The sequence below is a fragment of the Rattus rattus genome, chromosome 12 (genome assembly GCF_011064425.1).
Source record: "Rattus rattus isolate New Zealand chromosome 12, Rrattus_CSIRO_v1, whole genome shotgun sequence".
Lineage (NCBI taxonomy): Eukaryota > Metazoa > Chordata > Mammalia > Rodentia > Muridae > Rattus > Rattus rattus.
The window spans coordinates 21391289-21412276 of NC_046165.1; the positions used below are offsets into that span (position 1 = coordinate 21391289).

At 38.8% G+C, this 20988-nt stretch overlaps 1 protein-coding gene across 2 annotated transcripts in view; it reads left to right on the top strand.

Moving 5' to 3' along the window:
- Mycbp2 (MYC binding protein 2) overlaps positions 1 to 20988 on the top strand; it is a 231748-nt gene that overhangs the window by 14743 nt on the left and 196017 nt on the right. For both annotated transcript variants that reach the window (XM_032918389.1, XM_032918388.1), the window contains exon 2: positions 11806 to 11881. In XM_032918389.1, coding sequence (XP_032774280.1) covers positions 11806 to 11881 — 76 coding nt within the window. The remainder of the gene's footprint in view (positions 1 to 11805; positions 11882 to 20988) is intronic.

The window sequence follows — 20988 nt, forward strand, 5'->3', positions numbered from 1 at the left end:
TCATTGTTTCTGATGCCAATGTTGCTTTGTGACTTCTTTCCATGTCACTGTGGGAGTGCTGACATTACAGGCTGGAACTGGCACATCATCCTTTAATTTACATATTTAATTTTTTTAAAAGATGTATTTGTTTGTTTTATATTAAGTACCCTGTTACTATTTCAGACACACCAGAAGAGGGCATCAGATTCCATCACAGATGGTTGTGAGCCACCGTGTGGTTGCTGGGAATTGAACTCAGGTCCTGTGGAAGAACTGTCAGTGTTCTTAACACTGGAGCCATCCCTCCAGCCCACATCACTCTTTTATTTCAGTTCTGGGGATTAAAGGTAGATCCTCAGGCTTACACAGTAAGCACGTTGGCTTGCTAGGCCGTCTTGCCAGCCCAAATTGGATAATCTTTATTGATCTATTTTCAATATCAGATTTTGTGTTATCTCTATTTTCTTTTTTTCTTTTTCTTTTTTTTGGAGCTGGGGACTGAACCCAGGGTCTTGCGTTTGCTAGGCAAGTGCTCTACCACTGAGCTAAGTCCCCAACTCCTATCTCTATTTTCTTAATGAATTATTTAATGAAATTTAAAATTTTATATTGTTCAATTCTATTTAAAACTTTCTTCTGTGCTGGGAACTTTCTATGCATTTCAGTTGTCTGCCTTTTCTTGATGGAATATATTTACAGTAGTGTTATTAAAATCTTTATTACATAATTATAATATCTAGCAGATGTGTTTAGACATTTGGTATTACAACATGATATCATGAATAAGCCATGGCGAGATGCCTCCTTCTCTGTAGTCTCTTGAGCCAGTGTTTTAGACAGTATCATGAAGGTGGCATTAAGAGATTACACTAGGCTTTGGGGAAAGGGCTTATTTAACTTCAGCGCTTGTTGCAACCGTGAGGATCTGAGTTTGTCTCTTCTGCACTCACAAAAACAAAACAAAACAGGCGTGCTATTGTTCATCTGTAACCCCAGAGCTGATGAGGCAGAGACAGATGGATACCTAGAGCTTGCTATCGAGCAGCTCAGCCAATTGGTGGATCTGGATTCAGTGAGTGCCGACAGTAAGGTAGAGAGAAATCAAGGAAGATTCCTCACTTTGCTGTCTAGCCACATGCACACACAGAAGCATATAAGCCCAAGCGTAAGCATGCACATACAATACACGCACACACACAACTTTAAATAAAAGTAATAATATAATAATGAGCTATTACCTACCCTTATTCAGAAGTCTGAAAAATGACGTTTTACTGGGAATAGTAAGGTTAGCAAGGGAGTTAATATTTAGAGAGAAAGGTATGGAGTGGTAGAAAAGAAATTATCTTTTATACAAGAGACTGGAGCAGGTGCTCCTCCTACTGGGCAAGCTATATCTCTTTGACATTATCTCTAACTGTCTCCTGGAAACAGCTATGACTTTGAGCCTTGGAAGTCTGTACAGGACTTATTTTTTTTTTTTTTTTTTGAGAATTAAGCCATTTTATTTTGAATTAGCTGGGGAGTAGCGATGGCTGGACAGTGACTGTGCAGGACTTTTTTATAGAAAGTTTCCCTGAGAAATGTCTTCAACCACTGATGAGTAGGAAACAGATAAGCAACTCATTTTCCTCATCACAGTTAAGAGGCACTGGTCAGTGGTAGAATTACCACCAAGGTAATAAGCTTCGGAAGGCATTGTCCTTGTTTGCTTTCCATTGCTGGGGCAGAACAATGACCAAAAGAATTGAGGGGGAAAGGCTTTATTTGCCTTACAGTTCCTGACCACATCCCATCACTGAGACATCCTGACCCAGTGGGATCTCAAGCAAGGACAGAGTCAGGGACCTACTGGGAAACTGTCTACTTGTTCGGTCTTCATGGCTTGCTAGCTTGGCTTCTTATATAAGCCAGGCCTACTACCTCAGGGGTCGGACTGCCCACCCTGAGCTGAGCCTTCCACATCAATCATTAAGCAAGAAAATGCCTCATAATCATGCCTACTGACCAGTGTGATGGACATAGTTCCTCTATTGAAGTTTCCCCTTCTGATTGAAGCCAGCTTGTGTCTACTGACAAAATCTAGGGAGTATTTATTAATTAATTCCTTTCTCTTACGTCACTCGTGACTTTTCTTTACCAGAGGTTACATCTCAAAGTAACTGTTGCCTGCATATTCTTGAGGCTTTGAGGGACTACAAATCAAGACAGACCCTTCAGTGTGGGGATAATACAGAAAAAGGCTTATTTATTGCATATTTACAGAAGGCTTTATTTTCACTGTGTTTGCTCTTTAAGAGTCTGGTTCATGTTCTCTGTTGTATTCATTTTATTCATAGTGCTTTAGAGTCTTTCTTACATCTAATTCTGCCATTATCACTGGTTAAGTCCCTACTTATTTGTTAGCTCTTACTACCTTTGTGAATTAAAAAACATCTCTCTGCAGTTTAGTGTGAATAATTTTCAGTTGTGTCATGATATGCATTTCCATCTTATCTGGGCTGTGTGTAGAGTCTAATTCTGTAGGTATGATCTACAGAGCCACATTTTAGAGAGGTTTCTCCTCTTGCCACTTACTTGATGTTTACTCAGCTCCTCCCCTCTCTCTGCTCCCTCGCTCCTTCCCTTCTTCCCTTCCGTCCCACCCTTCTCCATCCATGTCTTCATCTTTCCCTTTTTCCGTTCTGTGCACAGATGGCATAGCTTTACGGTTCTCTCTCCATCTTTCCTCAAAAATGAACAATGGAGTGGTCGTGAGCATAAATTTCAATAACACATTTAAGTATATGCAAAAACTATATATTTTGTTTAAGTTCTATTTTAGCTTCCACAGCGTTGATGTCATATTCATAATTCTCATTTAATAGGAAATACTTCTTAGTTTCCATTGTGAGTATTATTTTGAGGCATCTTTCTTTTCTTTCTTTGCTTTTGGTTGCTATCATTTTAAAATTTCTTTTCTGTTTTTTTTTTTTAAAGATTTATTTATTTATTTATTTTTATATATGTGAGTACACTGTAGCTGTCTTCACACACACCAGGAGAGGGCATCAGATCCATTACAGATGGTTGTGAGCCACCATGTGGTTGCTGGGAATTGAACTCAGGAACTCTGGAAGAGCAGTCGAGTGCTCTTAACCGCTGAGCCATCTCTCCGGCCCCTTCTTTCTGTTTTTAATTTCTAGTTTTTCTTTGATGGATGAGTCACCTAATGTGCTTAGCAGGCTGAAGCAGGAAGTAGTAAGTTTGAGGTTAGCTTAACCAACATGGCTGGCATTGAGGCTAGCCTGGGTTTTGTAATGGGACCCTATATCTTATCTCATCAGTGTCACCACCAGCAGACAGTACTCATGACTTAGTTTCATTTTGGACTGTGTACCTCAAAGGACCACTAGTGCTTTGCTTGCTTTAGTAGTCGTCATCTCACTGAATGAAGCTCAGTTCTTGTTTGTGTCGAAGTATTCCACATGTCTTTAAAAGACAACACCAGAGCTCTCAGTTTATCTTGAGATATTCTGTTTGGTTGCCTAGTTCTCACTTCTTCTATAGCTTTCTTGTGATGATCTAGTCTGCGAAGGAAGACAGTAATTTAATCCTGTATAGTATCAAATGTTAGAGAAGTAGAAGCTAATAGCAAATCTTTATACATAGGAAAAGAAGATAGTGTAAGAGTACTTATATCAATAAGCATAATAATGCTTTGAATACTTTCTCTGTATTATGTACATGTGTATTTTTATATTTGATATGAACCATTCTAATACAATATTTTATAAAATGTACCTTAGGCCAGGGCTATCTTAAATTTTTTTCTCCTAGTTTTCTTGTAATTATTACATACTCAAACATATAGGTATATTAATTAAACAATTACCTGATAAATCATTAGAAAGTGTATTTTAGGACAACCTTTGGTATGCATGTAGTTTTGTCATTTACTAAAGATGAAAGCACATTACTGGACTAATAGGTGGATATGCTTATTTTATATAAAGAATAATGAATTTTTACAGAAATAATTTTTACTGTTTGGTGGATGGTGGATGGTGGATATTATATGACATAGAGAACCTTCATCTATTAGTGAGTTATTGATCTCTTATAACCACTAGTACTAGGAATACTATTTCACATAAGTATTTAGTATATAACTGAACTGTGTTCAGGACTGTTTTAGGGATTAATTGGAAATACTGGTCAGGCCCAAGCAAAGACTGATTTACTAATTTTTTTAAATGAAATTTAAGTAAATATCTCAAAATAACTTTTAAAGTAAAATATTCTATCATAATACAATCTAAAGGTATACTAATTTGATGCATGATGAGGAGTGGCCACAGGAAAATAATTCAGTTATTGTTTCTATAATTAAACTATGTTTCTATAAGAGCAGAAAACTTTGTATTGTAACAGAAACACTGCTTCAGAACACTTAGTAGTATCAAGTCTGGCCTGAAGTACTTTAGGCATTGTTGACTGGTATTGGGTAGCATCATTATGCGTACATACAGTACATAGTGTGTTCAGAACTAGGGCTGCAGTGTGGTTTTGTGAGACAACATGGGGGATTAATGGCAGGAGCACCTGGGATTCATAGTGTGTTTGATATTGAACTAGCTTTTGTTTGCTGTGTGCTCAGAAGCTTTTGAACTATTGTCTTTTGCTAGTTACATGCTGTTTTGTTTTTGCGTTCTTTATGTTCCATTACACTCATACAAGGAGGTCACAGTGCACAGTAAGATGCTGCTGTGGGCCAGGCTTCAGCAGAAGGTGGCGCAGGTAGCAAACCTAGTATCTCTCTCTCTCTCTCTCTCTCTCTCTCTCTCTCTCTCTATATATATATATATATATATATATATATATATATATATATATATGTGTGTGTGTATATATGTATTATATATATATAAAATGTTTTGTGATATAAAAGTGACATAAAATATGAATTTCAGTATTTAGGAATAAAATTTTTTTCTTTTTTTTTCGGAGCTGGGGACCGAACCCAGGGCCTTGCGCTTGCTAAGCAAGTGCTCTACCACTGAGCTAAATCCCCAACCCAGGAATAAAATTTTACTCATAGCCACCAACCTATTTCTGTGCTATCCATGGCTGTATTCATGCTGTGGCGATTAAAGCACTTACCACAGAGATCTTATGGCCACACCGAGTAAATTACTTAGTCCTCTGCTTGTTTACAAAAAAGGTTTGCCCATTATTGCTTTAGATTGCAGCTTAGGGATTTTTAAATAAAGTTTTCTTTAATACATAAAATCAGATAAAATAGTGAAACGTTTTAATCCCAAATATTCTGTACATTTGGATTCATCAAAACTTGGCATTTGAGTTAGAAGGAACTAAAGAAACATATTTGAGTGAGATAGTTTTAAAATAGTTTTCTGTTGTTAGGAAACAGACTTACTAATATGCTTATAGAGAAAGTAATGACATACAACTTAGTAAATTTTACGAGCTCAGTTTTTATATTACAGACATATTTAATCTTCCTTAAATAAGGACTTTATTTTTATTTTTTGTGTGTGAGTGTTTTACCTACATGTGTATATGAATATGCATTCACATTCAAGCCTGGTGTATTAAGAGGCCAGGAAAAGGCATTGGCTTCTGAATGTATTTAAGATATTTACCTCAGTTTAAAAGTAATTTTACTTTTATGATAACTTCATAAATATGAAGTTCTGTAATAATAAAAAAGTCTTATAAGACCAATTCTAGCCATTCTCCTTGAGCTCCTATTGATTTAGTAGTTAAACTCTTTTAAATCATCATAAGTTCCAGTGAATTGTTGATGTATAAGACTGGATTCTAGAGTTTTGTTTATTTTTATGGAATATTATGAAAAAACGATTAGTTCTCAAATATAGTTAGATGTATAGAGTTAAATAACTCTAACTTTAAACTGCAGATTAAAGTGGCAGAGGTGGCCCTAGTCAGGTATTAGTAGAGGCTGTTCTAAATGATGTCAGTCCTTTTAGACTATTGTAAGTGAATGGAGACTATGCTGTTCTAAGTAGGAGAATTGCCAACTTAGGAGGTGGGGCGTGCATGTGCAGAAGTGTGAAACTGTGCCATGGTCCAGGTGATTGTAGAGGCCATCTATTAGAGATGCTGTGGACATAAGCAAGAGTCATTACTATGGAATGTAAATTTCTAGCTTTTGTGATTATTTTGATGTGAGGATGAAGTGGCAGGCAGTGGTAAATATCAACACGTGCTGGCCACCCATGTCCATCTTAGGACACTTTAGTAACTTGGAAATGGATTCTACTTTCAGTTTTTGCAGACTAACTTTCTTACCTGACTTCTTTATTTGGAAGTAGCTTTCCTGTCTACGAATGACCTACTTAAATTTTTTTCCTCTTGTTTTCTTTTCTGCTTTAGAAAAGGGATTTTTATTTTTTGTATAGGTCTTGGGTCATGAGTCCAAGATGAATGTTGTCTCTTCTGTGAACCCCAATCTCTTACTTTTACTAATTTTTTATTAAAATTTTCTATATATTTTGATCACGTTTTCCTCCCTCAACTGCTCTTAGATCTATTCCCACCCAACTTCATCCACCCAACTTTATGTTCTCTATGTCAAAACAAAACAAAATCAATGAGTTAAAAAAATAGCAAGACAAAAAGTACATATGTACACATGCACACACATGCGTACACACACACACACACACACACACACACACACACACACGCCACAGAAACCCATGGAGTTCATTTTGTGTTGGCCAAATACTCATAGGCATGGAGACTGCCCTGGAGTGTGATTGATATATCTAGTGGCACCTCATTGGAGAAAGTGGATTTCTCCTTTTCCAAGCAAGTATGAACTGCAAAAAGTTTCTCTGTTAGGGATGGACTTTCAGACTACTTTCCCTTCTCAATGTTGTGATTTTGTTGTGTTTGAACCTGTATATGTCATCTGCTTTCTGCCACCGTGGTCGTAAGTTCAAATATGTGTCAGACCTGCTATGTCTCGAGGATGCTGTTCTTCTGGAGTCATTCATTTCACCACCTCTGGCTCCTGCAGTCTTCTCTCCTTCCAGCATAGGTTCTGATCCTTAAGGCGAGTCGTTTGGTGAAGACATCCCATTGAGGGCTAAGTGCTCCAAAGTCTCTTACTCTCTGCACATTGGTCAGCTGTGGGTCCGAGTTAATTACCTTGACTACAAGAAGCTTCTCTGATAAGCACTGATCTATGGCCATTTTAGTCACTGTTATATTGCTTCTTAGCAGTATAGCACACTTCCTCATGAACTTTCTGCCTTTCCTCTAAGGGCCTGCTTTGCCTTGCATTTGGTTATAGTTCTAGAGGAACCTCAGTATTGTCTTGCCTGGCATTTTCTTCAGAGAAAGTCACTGCTGGTCTATCAGACAATGAAAGATTAATTTCCTCAAGTGAAAGAAGCTAAGGGGTGGGGCTGAGGTATTACTTCCTCAGGTTAGGTAAGCCCTTGAGAATCTGAGGATTCAAAGTTCTCAGCTTCAACAGGGTCCTCCCATACATCCCCATCCCAAGTTATAGGATCCCATTCTTTGTCAATAAATGCCCTTACTTTATCTGCTGATACCCTCTGAGGCTGAGACTTGACTTTTTACTGTAATTCGGCCAACCTTATAATGAGGACTTTGATTTAATTTTCTGCAGCTTGCACTCTATGGCTGCGAGAAAGAAGGTCCTCTTCAAGGGCACACTTAGAAACCAACCCTTAGATTGTTTACTTGCATCGGGAGCTGGTAAATTTTATCATGCAGCTCATTCTTCTCCTTTATCAATTTATCCAGAGATGTTAAGAGCAACCAGCTAACAAAATAATTTTCTTCCAAACTGTAGAAATTTTCATATACTTGATCAACTGATCCATTGCCAGTCACAATTAGATCAAAATAATCAAAAGCATTTACTTCTTTAAGTTTGAAATGTAGTTCCCCTCATGGGCCTTCCATATTTTCAAGCTTCCAGGAGAGAGAGAGTCAATAGTTTCAGTAGTTGAAAGTGTCTGTGAGTTAGAAAGTGCTGGCCTATAACGAAGCCAATTCCAGATACTGTAAAGATTGATCCTTATACTTCTGCTCCTTTAGAACTACTCCAGGTACTGACTTCTGTATAGTCAGGGTCTAGAGTCACAGAACTTATGGATTGTCTGTATATTGTAATAACTTATAGTCTGCAGTCCAACCAGCCCAGCAGTGGGCACCTTAGAATGGGAAGTCCAAGAGTCTAGGAGCTGCTCAGTCCCACGAGGTTAGCTCCTCCAGCTGGTCTGTAGAAGCTGGAATCCTGAAGCAGTAGGTTCCATCAGATGTCCTGGAAAGTCTGTGCCAGCAGGTGAAAGTGAGTGAGCTTCTCCATTATCCTTATATGAACCTCCAGCAGAAGGTATGGCCCAGATTTAAGGTGTAGATTTGGAGTTTGCTCTGTCCCAGACTGGTCTTGAACTCAGAGATCTGCTTGCCGTAGTAGACTGTACTACCTTGTCTAGACCTAAGAAGCTTTTCATGGCCACCGTCCCTCAAGATCTGTATCCAAAGCCTGTGTCATCCCATGGCAAGGTCTGGGTCACAGGTGCACCCCCATTTCTGGATTGTAGTTCATTCCAGATGTAGTCAAGTTGACAACCAGGAATAGCATCACAATGACCAAGGCAACTTTTGTAAAACAAAGCATTTAATTGGGGGCTTACTTACATTTCCAGTGGTTTAGTCTGTTATCATCATGGCATGTGTCATCATGTCATGCAGCATGGTGGCACACACAGTGCTGGAGCAGTAGCTGAAAGCTACATCCTGATCTACAGACTGAGAGTGAACCGGGGTCTGGCATGGGCTTTTGAAACCTCAAAGCATAGTCCCTGTGGCACACTTTCTCCAACAAGGCCATACCTCCTAATCCTTCTAATCCTTTCATTGACTCCCATTCCCTTGGTGATTAAGCATTCAAACATATGCCACAGCTTCCGTCATAATAGTCTAAGATCTTAAGAACTTGACTTCAGCATCTATGATCATAATTGTGATTATCTTTATTTCCTCTTCATCTTCTGCCCGCTCTATCTTCCTCTGTACTCATTTCCTCTACCTCCCCCTTCTCTAAATTACTCAATTACATTCACCTTTTGTTGATTCTTTTCCTCTGTCCCCCCACACTCCTCTCTCTCTCTCTCTCTCTCTCTCTCTCTCTCTCTCTCTCTCTCTGTGTGTGTGTGTGTGTGTGTGTGTGTGTGTGTGTAATCAGAGAACCTGTGAAATTGGTTCTCTCTCTCTCTCTTTTTTTTTTTTTTTTTTTTTTTTTTTTTCGAGCTGGGGACAGAACCCAGGGCCTTGGCTCTACCACTGAGCTAAACCCCAACCCCTGGTTCTCTTTTTTTACCATGTAGGACCCAAGGAATTGAACTCAGGTCATTGAGGCATCTTACTAGTCCCTATTTTTCTATTTTGTTTTGTTTTGAGACAGTCTCTCTGTTTAGCACACATTGGCCTCAAATTTCTAATTCTCCTGTTTTATCCTAAAAAGAACTGAATACTGAGATTACAGGTAGAGAACCATTATGCAGGCCACCTTTTGTTTTTATTAGCGCAGTGGCACTTTTTTTTTTAAACTTTTTATTGGTTGTTATGTTTATTTACATTTCAAATGTTATACTCCTTCCTGGTTTCCCCTCTAAAAACCCTCTATTACCCCCCCCGCCCCTGCGCTCTCGCTTCTGTGAGGGTGCTTCCCTACCCAACCACCCACTCCTGCCTTACTGCCCTAGCATTCCCCTATACTGGGGCTTCAAACCTTCACAGGGCCTAGGGCCTCCCCTCCCATTGATGCCAGACAATGCCATCCTCTGCTACATATGCAGCTGGAACCATGGGTCCCTCCATGTGTATTCTTAGGTTGGTGGTTTAGTTCCTGGGAGCTCTAGGCGGTCTGATTGGTTGATATTGTTCTTCCTATGGGCTCGCAAACCCCTTCAGCTCCTTCAATCCTTTGCTTAACTCATCCATTGGGGACCCCATTGTTCTCAGTCCAATGATTGGCTGTGAGTATCAGTCTCTGTATCAGTAAGGCTCAGGCAGAGCCTCTCAGGAGACAGCTATATCAGGCTCCTGTCAGCAAGCACTTCTTGGCATCAGCACTAGTGTCTGGGTTTGGTGGCTGCATATGAGATGGATCCCCAGGTAGGGCAGTCTCTGGATAGCCTTTCCTTCAGTCTCTGCTCCACACTTTGTCCCTGTATTTCCTTTAGACAGGAACAATTCTGGGTTAAAATTTTGAGAAGGGTGGGTGGCCCCATCCCTCACCCAGGGGTCGTGCCTAGCCTCTAGATATGGTCTCTATGGGTTCTCTCTGCTTTCTGTTGGGTATTTCAGCTAATGTCATCCCCGTTGGGTCCTGGAAGTCTCTTGCTTTCCTGGAGTCTGGGACTTTATGTTGGCTGCCCCTGTACCCCATCGCCCATTGCTATACACCTTTGTTCAATTTCCTCTGTGCATCTCCCCCATGTCTACTCCCACACCTGATCCCCTACCCCTTTTCCCCTCCCCTCCTCTCTCCCTCCCAAGTCTCTCCCACCCTTTACCTTCTGTGATTATTTTGTTCCCCCTTCTAAGGCATCCAATCTCTTACTAGACAGATAAATTGTTCTTTTTACTTAAGTAGCTGCTGGCCTCCAGAGCAAAAACTGTCTTTTTTTTATTTTGTCTTTGCACCCTAGGAATGTGTTTCTCATTATAGTAGGCATTCAGAATATAAAGTTATATAAAAGTGAAAATGTTTGGCTAGCCTATTATTTCTCCTACTTTATTCTTTACTATGTTGAGGGAGGAGAGGGAGAAAGGTTTTTTTTTTTCTCCTTAGTTACTCAGAGGGTTCCTTCTCCTTAATGCAAAAGCAGTCCTGTGGTTGAGGCACTGAGAACTAGTTGCTAAGGATATGAGCTCAAAGTTTCTTCCCTCCCCTCCCTTCCCTAACCTTCCCCTCCCCTCCCCTTCTTCCCCGTTCTCCCTCTCCTTAATCTTGACTTTTTTGGGTGGGGGGCATGGATGCTCTGCCTACACTTGTGTGAACCATTGATCTCCAGTGCCTGTGGAGACCAGAGATGGTGTCCAGTCCCCTGGGACTGGAGTTATTGGTGGTGTGGGCTGCCATGTGGGTGTTGAGAATTGAATCCTAGTTCTCTTACCCACTGAGTCATTTCTCCAACTCTTCCATATTTTCTTTATATTAATAATAATTTAGTAAAAAGTTACTTGAACTTTGCTACTGACTTTTTTTTTCCTTTGTTAATTTTTTATCTTTGCAGTTTTCACCAGTGTAAAGAACTCATTTTTGGATGTTTATAAACATACCCACTGATGAAAACCTTTAGTTCTTTTAAAATTACATTTACTCTCTTGTGTGTGTATGCATATGTGTGCATTTGTGTGCAAGTATGCTATAACATATATGTGAATTTCAGAGATAGCTAGCCTGCCATCAAATGAGTTTCATGGATTGAACTCAGGTTGACAGATTTAGAGGCAGCCTACCTCCCCCATGAGGATCTGATAGGCTTGAAAGAAGGTTTTCTTTTTAAAACTTTAACACCTTAATTGCTTTACTTTTATAAAAAGCTTTATAGAATCCTTTTTGGAATTACCATCCATTGTTGTCTTTCTAAAAGCTATTGTAATACTAACTACCTGTATGTATGTTTGGATTATATTGCTTTATAGAAGCTATAAGGAATATACAAGTGCCTATTAAAAATATCTATTTCACTGATTTTATATGTCTTTATGTAAATATTTATAATAGTTACACTTTTTATTTTTTAGGAATAAGAAAATTTTAAATAAGAAGAAATTGAAGCGAAAACAGAAAAACAAATCAAAAGTGAAGACAAGAAGCAAGGTAAAGTTGCTAGCAACTTGTTGGCATAATAATTGGAATAAAAATAAAGAGACTTAAAATAGTAATATAATTAGCAAATGATTCTGTTCTGTGTGTTAAAGTAATTTTGTAGGCACCTCTTTTTAAAAGTAATTTTTGATGTCCACAGTTTGTTTTGATCTTACCTACTTACACAACCACCATCCAGCTACTCCCAGAACCCAGCAACTCTGGTCTATTTGCAGTCTTCTACTTACTGTTAGACCAGCACCATTTGTTGAATATTTCCAGCTTCTTTATCCAAAGGTATCCATAGGATTTACATCTGGGTCTTTGATTTGATTCCATCGATCAACCTGTCTGTTTTTATGCCAACACAGTGTGATTTACTATTATAGTATTGTAGTGTAGCTTGAAATCAGGGCTGATGATACCTCCAGAAGTCCTTTTGTTGTTCAGAGTTGTCTTAGCTCTTGGGTGATTGGTTATTTGCTGCTGATTTTGTTTTTGTTTTGTTTTGAATATTGTCCTTTCAAGGTCTGTAAAGAATTGTGTGGAATTTTAATGGGGATTGTGTCGACTCTGTAGATTGGCTTTGGTAAGATGGCCACTTTTACTATATTAATCTCACTGATCCATGAGCATGGGAGATTTTTTTTTTATATCTTCTGATATATATTTTAGTTTCTTTCTTCAAAGATTTCAAGTTTCTTGACATACAGTTCTTTCACTTGTTTGGTTTGAGTTATACGAAGATGTTTTATATTACCTGTTTGACTTGTAAAGGGGGTTGTTTCCTTGATTTTTTTTCTTTCCCCTCCTCAGTCCATTTGTCATTTGTGTAAAGGAGGGCCACTGACTTTTTTTCCTTTGTTAATTTTGTATCCAACCACTTCACTGCTGTTGTTACTGGTGTAGGAGTTCTTTGGTAGAGTTTTTGGGGACAGCTATCTATACGATTACGTCATCTGTGATTGAGATGCTTTGACTTCTTCCTTTCCAGCTTGTGTCCTCTTGATCCCCTATTGCTCTAGCTACAGATTTGAGTACCGTATTGAGGAGGTCTGAAGAGAGTGGGAAGCCTGTCTTTTCCTGATTTTAGTAGACTTGCCTTGAGTTTCACTACATTTAACTTGATGTTGGCTATTGGCTTGCCATAAATTGCCTTTATCGTTTAGGTATATACCTTATATTCCTGATATCTCCACGATTTTTATCATGAACTGGTGTTTGCTTTTGTCAAAGGTGTTTTCAGTATCTAATAGATGATCATATCTCTTTTTCTATCAGTTTGTTTATATGGTGCATTACACTGACAGATTTTTGTATGTTGACCTTCCCTGCATCTCTGGGATGAAACCTACTTGATCATGGTGGCTGATCTTCGTGATGTATTCTTGGGTTCGATTTGAATTTTCTTTGCATCTAAGTTCATGTGGGGAATTGGTTTGTAATTCTCTCTGTTTAATCTTTGTGTGGTTTGCATATCAGAGTAACTGAGGCCTCATAAAATGAATTTGACAATATTTCTTCCGTTTCTGTTTTGTGCAATAATTTAAGGGATGTTGGACTTAGCTCTTCTTTGAACGTTGGGTAGAATTCAGACGTTTAGTGCTAAATGCATCTGACCCTGAACATACATTTATTTATTTATTTATTTATTTATTTATTTATTTACCCTATTTTCTTAGGGGTTTTAAATCTATTTAAATTGTTTATCTGAACTGGATTTAACTTTCATAAGTGGTATCTGTGAGAAAATTACCCATTTCTTTTAGATTTTCCAATTTTGTGGAGAAGGTATTTTTAAAATATGAACCAATGATTCTTTTGATTTCCTCAGTGTCTGTTGTTTTCATTTTCTATTTTCAGTTTGGATATTCTCTTCCAATCTTTTAGTTAGTTTGGATAAAGATTTGTCTATCTTGGCTTTTTTGTTTTTTTTGTTTTTGTTTTTGTTTTGTTTTCAACAAATCAACTCCTTGTTTCATTGATTCTTTGTATTGATTTCTTTGTTACTATTTTATTGATTTCAGTCCTCAGTTTATTTCTTCTGTTTATTCCTCTTGGGTGTGCTTACTTCATTTTGTCCTAGAGCTTTCAGGTGTACCTTAAGTTGCTAATATAAGTTCCTCCATTTTTTTTTTTTTAAATGTAGGTATTTAGTGCTGTGACCTTTCCTGTTAGCATGGCTTTCATTGTGTCCCATAAGTCTGGGTATGTTGTGTATTCATTTTCATTGAATTCTAGGAAGTCTTTAATTTCTTTATTTCTGTGTTTGCCTGTTTTTTCATTTAATAGAGACTTGTTCAGTTTTCATGAGTTTGTATAGCCTTTTTGCTGTTTCTATTGTTGACATCCAGTTTTGATCTTTAGTGGTCTGATAGAGTGCAGGCGGTTATTTCAATTTTCTCATCTGTTTTGACTTGCTTTGTGAGTGAGTATGTAGTCAATTTTGGAGGGGAGGTGCAGAGAAGAAGGTCTCGTTTTTCTCTGTGTTTCTTCTTGTGTTTGGGTTAAGTGCTCCCCATTTGGTTTATAATGTCTGTTAGTTCCAGCATGACTATACTTAGGTTTATGTCTGGATGACCTGTCTATTAGTGAGAATGTGGTATTAAAGTCTCCCACTATCAGCATGCCAATATGTGGTTTAAGCTGTAGTAGTGTTTCTTTTACAAACTTGGGTACCGTTTTGTTTGGGACAAAGATGATGATAAGTGAAATGTCTTCTTGGTGTGTTTTTTCTTTGATGAGTATGTAGTGTCCTTCCCCATCTCTTTTGATTAGTTTTGGTTGGAAGTCTATTTCGTTAGATATTAAAATGTCTACATCAGCTTGCTTCTTATGTCAAGCTGGACTATCTTGCTTGGAGTATCTTTTTCCATCCTTTACCCTTAAGTGATATGTATCCTTGATGTTAAGGCTTGTTTCTTGGATGCAGCAGAGGGATAGATCCTGTTTTAATATCTAGGTTTTGTTTTTTGTTGGGTAATTAAGATCATCAATATTGAGAAATATCAATGATTGTTGATTCCTGTTGTGGTGGTGGTGGTGGTATGTGTGTGTGATTTTGCTGGTGTGTTTTATGTTTTTATGGGTGTAGTTAACCTCCTTTGTAGTTTGGACTTTTCCTTTTAGCACCTTCTGTAGAACTAGGTTTGTAGATAGATACTGTTTAAATTTGTCTTTATCATGGAATATCTTATTTTCATTTATGGTGATTGATAGTTTTGCTGGGTATAGTAGACTGGGCTAGTTTCAGTGGCTGCTTAGTCTTTAGTACATCTGTCTATGATCTTTTAACTTTAGAGTCTCTGTTGAGAAATCAGTTGTATATCTAATAGGTCTGCCTTTATATGTCACTAGCTCTAATTCTATTGCAGTTTTTCATTTTCTTTCTTTGTCCTGTACATTTAATGTTTTGATTATTATGTGGTGAGAAGACTTTTCTTTCCTGGTTCAATCTATTTGGTGCTTTCTATACTTCTTTTACCTTTCTAGGCATCTTCTTCTTTAGGTTAGAACAATTTTCTTCCATGACTTTGTTGAATATCATTTTTTTCTGGGACTTTGAACTGGGATTCTTCTTTTATTCCTATTCTTAGGCTTGGTCTTTTCATAGTATTCCAGATTTCCTGGATGTTTTGTGTCAAGAATTTTTTAGATTTAATATTTTCTTTGACCAGTGTATCCATTTCTTCTATCATATCTTTAATACCTGAGATTTTCTCTTCCAGTTCTTGTATTCTCTTGTTGAAGCTTGCCTCTGTAGTTCTTGTTTGAATTCTTAGATTTTTCATTTCTAGAATTTTCTGTTTATTTTCTTTATTGCTTCTATTTCCATTTTTCAGGTCTTGCATATTCTTATTTGTTTCCTTCAACAGTTTGTATTTTCTTGACTTTCTTTAAGGGATTTATTTACTTCCTGCAATTGTTTGTTTATGTTTTCCTGTATTTCTTTAAGGGATTTATTAATTTCCTCTTTAAGGACCTTTATCATCTTCATACAGTTTTTTTTTTTTTTTTTTTCTTTTTTGGAGCCGAGGACCGAACCCAGGGCCTTGCGCTTGCTAGGCAAGCACTCTACCACTGAGCTAAATCCCAAACCCCTCATATAGTTTTTTTCTTGTACTTCAGCTGTGTTGTAATATTCAGGGTCTACTGTGGGAGGATAGCTGGGCTCTGGTAGAGACATATTGCCCTGGTGTTGTTGACTGTGCTTTTACACTGGCGTCTAGGCATCTGGGATTAGGATGATTTGAGTCTAGGGATGATTGTCTTTGTTGGGCTCCTGCTTTGTTCCTTGGTTTCTCTATCTTCTCTAGACTTTTGGAGAATGTGGTGGCTTTGCATTAACTATTTACTGACCTGCTCGGCTTATGCATTCAAGAGAATACCTGTTGGTGTTGGAGGCTTGGGTACAGGATGCGTTAGGGAAAGAAAAGTTGGGGGAGAAGGTCTTTGTGATGTCTTGGAGATGGGGGTCAGAGAGGAAAGGGAGATGGCAGTGTTTCCTGTTACAGAGATGGGGATGAGACTTGGAATCTTGGATCTGTAAGTCTGCCTCCAGCCTACTGCCTTGGGAGGAGAGTCCCTTGGGTTAGCAGTGGTTGCCTGGTGTAGTTGGAGGCCGGGACAAAATACCAAGTTAGGGAAGGGAGGTTAGGGCAGGAAGGTTAGGGCAGGAAGGACTGTGGACATGAGGGAATGAAGGTTACAGTTGGCATTCTTTTGTAGCAGTGCTGGGACTGGTGAGGGGGTAGGTTTTTGAGGGAGGAGGGAGTGGTAAGGGTCTTCAGTTAGTTTTCCTATTTCCCTAGTATGCTTAGCCGGTGTGTTCTCAGTGAATGCCTGCTGGTCTTGGAGTCTGGGATAATGGAGTGAGTTGGGAGAAGGATGGTTGGGGAATGAGTTGGGGAGAATGTTTTCGTGATCCCTTAGGGGATGAGGTCAGATAGGAAAGACAAATCCCAATGGGTTTCTTGCTACTGGGTTTCTTTCAAGCTGGGTTGAAACTGTACTTGGTTCATCCTCCCACCCTCCCTCCCTCCCTCCCTCCCTCCCTCCCTCTCTTTCCTTTCTTCCTTCCTTCCTTCCTTCCTTCCTTCCTTCCTTCCTTCCTTCCTTCCTGAAGCTTTAGAACAGTGTTTTTTTATAAACCTAATTGATTAGTATTTTCCTTATGTAATTCATATATTTTATAACCTATATGAAAGTTGCAGAAATTATTTTTTTTTAGGTTTTGCCCAAATATTTTATACCTTCATCTAATACCTTTAGGTAAATTGTTTCAAGTTAATTTTTAAGTATTAACATTCATTTTTTTCTCATTATTATTCAATGGATCTGGCTCTATTTGTTAAAAATTCTATTTATTTATTTTTTCATTGAATAATCTTATAAAAGAGCCAGTTAACCATATTTACTTTGGATGTATTTATGGAATCTGTTTTGTTTAGTTGATTCAAGTGTATGTTTTTCTATCAATACCATGTAATGCTATACTATAGCTTTATTTTATATCTTAAAATTGGGTGGTATATTTTCCAAGATTTTTTTTTTCTAAAATTTCTGTAGCTATTTTAATAGTTCAGATGTTAAATACATCTACCTCAACAACCAAAGTTGTTCTCTAGTTTCTACACTCATACAGTGGTAGAATACTCCTGCAAGGTACTTAGGCCACTGAAGGTCTGCTCCTTGAAGTGAATTGTGGGGCCCTCCCTCCATTATCTTTATCTTTTTGGCTTCCCTGTTCATTGGGGATATTTCCATGTACTGCCATGGCATATGACCTTGCCACTGGCCCCCAAAACAACAGAAGCAAATGATTATGGAACAGAACTTCAAAACTGGGAATTGAAGTAAATCTTTCCATCCCTAAGTTTATAGTGCTAGACGTAAGCAAGAAGAGCCGTTTTCCGTCCTTTACATTTCTATGGAAGGAGTGTGGTGATCCTGATCTATTGTTAGGAGCTTTGAGAACTGGGTTGGTGTTACGTTGAGTCTGTAGGCTTGCTGAGATTTGTCAGTCAGGGATGTATCCTTCTTCAGTCCATGGACGTGATAAGGAGGCTTGTCCATTTATTTACGTCTGTTTGTGTTCAAGACGGGGTTTGCCAGTGTAGTCCTAACTGTCCTGGAACTTGCTCTGAAGACCAGGCCAATCTCAAACTCAGAGATCCCCTGCCTGAGTGCTGGTATCAAAGGCGTGTGTGTGTGCGCCATGAGGGCCTGGCTCACAGCCGTAGTTCATTTCCTTCACTGATGTCAGTGTTTATTACATAAAGCTCATGCACCGTTTATTACATTTATTTGTAATTGTTACATTTTGGATGCTATTTTAAATGTTATGATTTTAAAAATTAATTTGCTTTGAGATCATTGTGTAAAATACTTATATTTTTTATTTTTCATATTTAACAGAGGTCTTTTAAATCCTTCACTCACTTTTTCCTTTTGTTAGCATCCTATATAATTAGTTTCATAAATAGTAATACACTGGTATAATCTACAGCCTTACTTGGATGTTACCAGTTATGTGTGCATGTGTGCCTCCTTGTTCATCTTGGAGGCCAAAGGTCAGTCAGATGTCATCCTCTAGCTGAACCCAGAGCTTCCTGATTCAAATTGGCTGGCCAGCAGGCTCCAGAGACCCTGCTCTCAGCACTTCCTAGCACTGTGACGGTGGCCCACTTCACCACACTCATCAACTCTCCTGTGCACGCCTCATGCTGGCATGTCCAGCTCTTCACTGACCAAGCTGTCTTCTCAGATCTCAGTTTCTTCAGGTTTCCATATGCTTACGAGTGTGCATCCCGTTCTGTGTGATAGCACTACCTCTGTGACTTACTGTCAGGTTTGCATATGCTTACGAGTGTGCATCCCGTTCTGTGTGATAGGACTACCTCTGTGACTTACTGTCAGGTTTGCATATGCTTACGAGTGTGCATCCCGTTCTGTGTGATAGGACTACCTCTGTGACTATTGTCAGGTTGCACAACAGTTCCATCTTAGCGTGGCTACCATTTGCCACCCTCTATAGCCAGTCATGTCAGTTCTGTCTTCTTAGCTCCTGGCTGTTCTTCATCACCGTAGGCTTGCTATTTCAAGAGTACTTACTCGAATGGGCTGGTATGTAATTTATGGGATTGGCTTTTTAAAATACTTGATATAATTTCTTTGCATTCATCCAACTAATTGCACACATTAATAGTTTGTTCCTTTTCTACAGCTCATCAGTCATAGCCTAGTGTGGCTGTACTGTAGTTTGTCATTGTACCTAGTAAAAAGGCTCCTGGGCCTGGTGGTGGTGGTACACGCCTTTAATCTCAACATTTCCGAGGCAGAGGCAGGTAGAGCCCAGAGTTCGAGGCCAGTATGGTCTACAGATTGAGTCCAGGATAGCCCGGGCTACATAGAGAAAACCCTGTCTTGAAAAACAAAAACAAAGACATCTGGGTTATTTTTTAGTGTGAAACTGTTTTTGAATAAATCTAAGAAAATTTCCTTGCTGTTTTTTGGGTGAACATAGGTGGTATTTTTTTTTTTTTTTAACTCTGATGAATGAAATTGCTGGATTACATTATAGGTACATGTTTAGTTTTTTAAAAAAAAATATTTTTTTTCTTGTTTCAAGTTTATTTGTAGAAACAGCATAGGACACTGGTCATTTGCAAACAGTGTATAGGTTGGTGTGTCACAGGAGTGCATCTGTCTTCACACTGGCAGGAGCCTTTTTTATGAGGCCTTCACAGGGGCCTGGGCACCTTGGGAGCCTGAGCTGGAGCTGAAGCCTGGGCCTTAGCTAGAACCACAGACTGCCTTGGTTTGAGTCTTGGGCTTTGATTGGCAGAGCCTATGAGCCTTGGCCATGTGACTTCAAATCTCTTCCCAAGCTTAGGGTGAGCGATGGAAGCTGGGTCCTTTTGGCATCTTGGGCTTGATGGCCTGAGGCCTCTGCATGCACACTCACGGCCTTGGCATTGTTGGCCTGCATCTTCTTCAGGTCTTTCTTGTGCTTCTTAGCAAAGCACATGTTCCTCAGGAACTTGGGGTCAACGCCCTTAAGAAATTCGTATCTTTGTTACTGGGGTTTCTTGATGCCATTTCTGTGCCATTTGCGGTGTGGTGTGGTTCTTGGAGTTGGCCATGTCTGCACAGTAACTTGCGGCTCCTGAAGCACCTCAAAAATATTTTTTAACTTACCTCTTACCGTTGAAATTGTGTCTATCTTTTCCATTTCCCAGGGTTGGCACTATTGGCAATTTGAGGGATTCTGTTAGCTGTACTGTATCTCCTTTTCACTTACATTATGTCTATGGCCCTAGGGATGTTGGTGCTGTGCTTTGTAGACCTTCCCTGTATCTTTGTCAGTGTTGTGCCCATGTCTTTACAGGATTCAGTGTTAAGTTTGGAAATACTCTGCACATTCCAAATTCTTACTACTGGTCTTTTGTGAGATGTGTGTTTGCAGATGTTTTCCCCTGTTAGAGACTCAATTGCATTAATTTAAACTGGCATTCATTGTTTTAGGTTTAATTGTTTCATTACTGTGTGTGTATTCGTGTTTACCTGCATGCATGTAGGTATTGGGAGTCAAACCCAGGTCCTCTGGGGAGCAGCTGTGCTCTTCACCTCGAGCTAGCTGTCCAGCTGTCAGTGGTGTCTCGTTCATTCTTCACGTATGGATGTTCTCAATGCTTTTACCTTGTGCACTGTGATTTTTTCCAAGCCTGCATATAATTTCCAGTAGATTTCTTTTCAAAATTGTTTGTATGTCTCAGGATATAAAAACATTTCTAGAAGATGATATTCTTCTTAGTCATTTTTCTCTGGTTGCTGCAATAGGAAAGTAACACCACATGGAGTTGAATTCCTGAGTGTTTGCCTTGTTTTTAGTCCTAGGAGTGAGGCAGTCTGTTCCCATGTCTGATAGGGTATGATGTAGTTATCCTTTGTCTAGTTGAGAAAATACCTTTCCATTCCTGATTTGCTTATACTTTTTTTGTGTTGTATTGGTATTAGGTTTTCGTAAATTTTGTATAGTATCTTGTGATTACTACTTTATTACATTTGTTCTTTTGGGGAATTAATTATACTCGTTGTTTTTGGATGTTGTATCAACA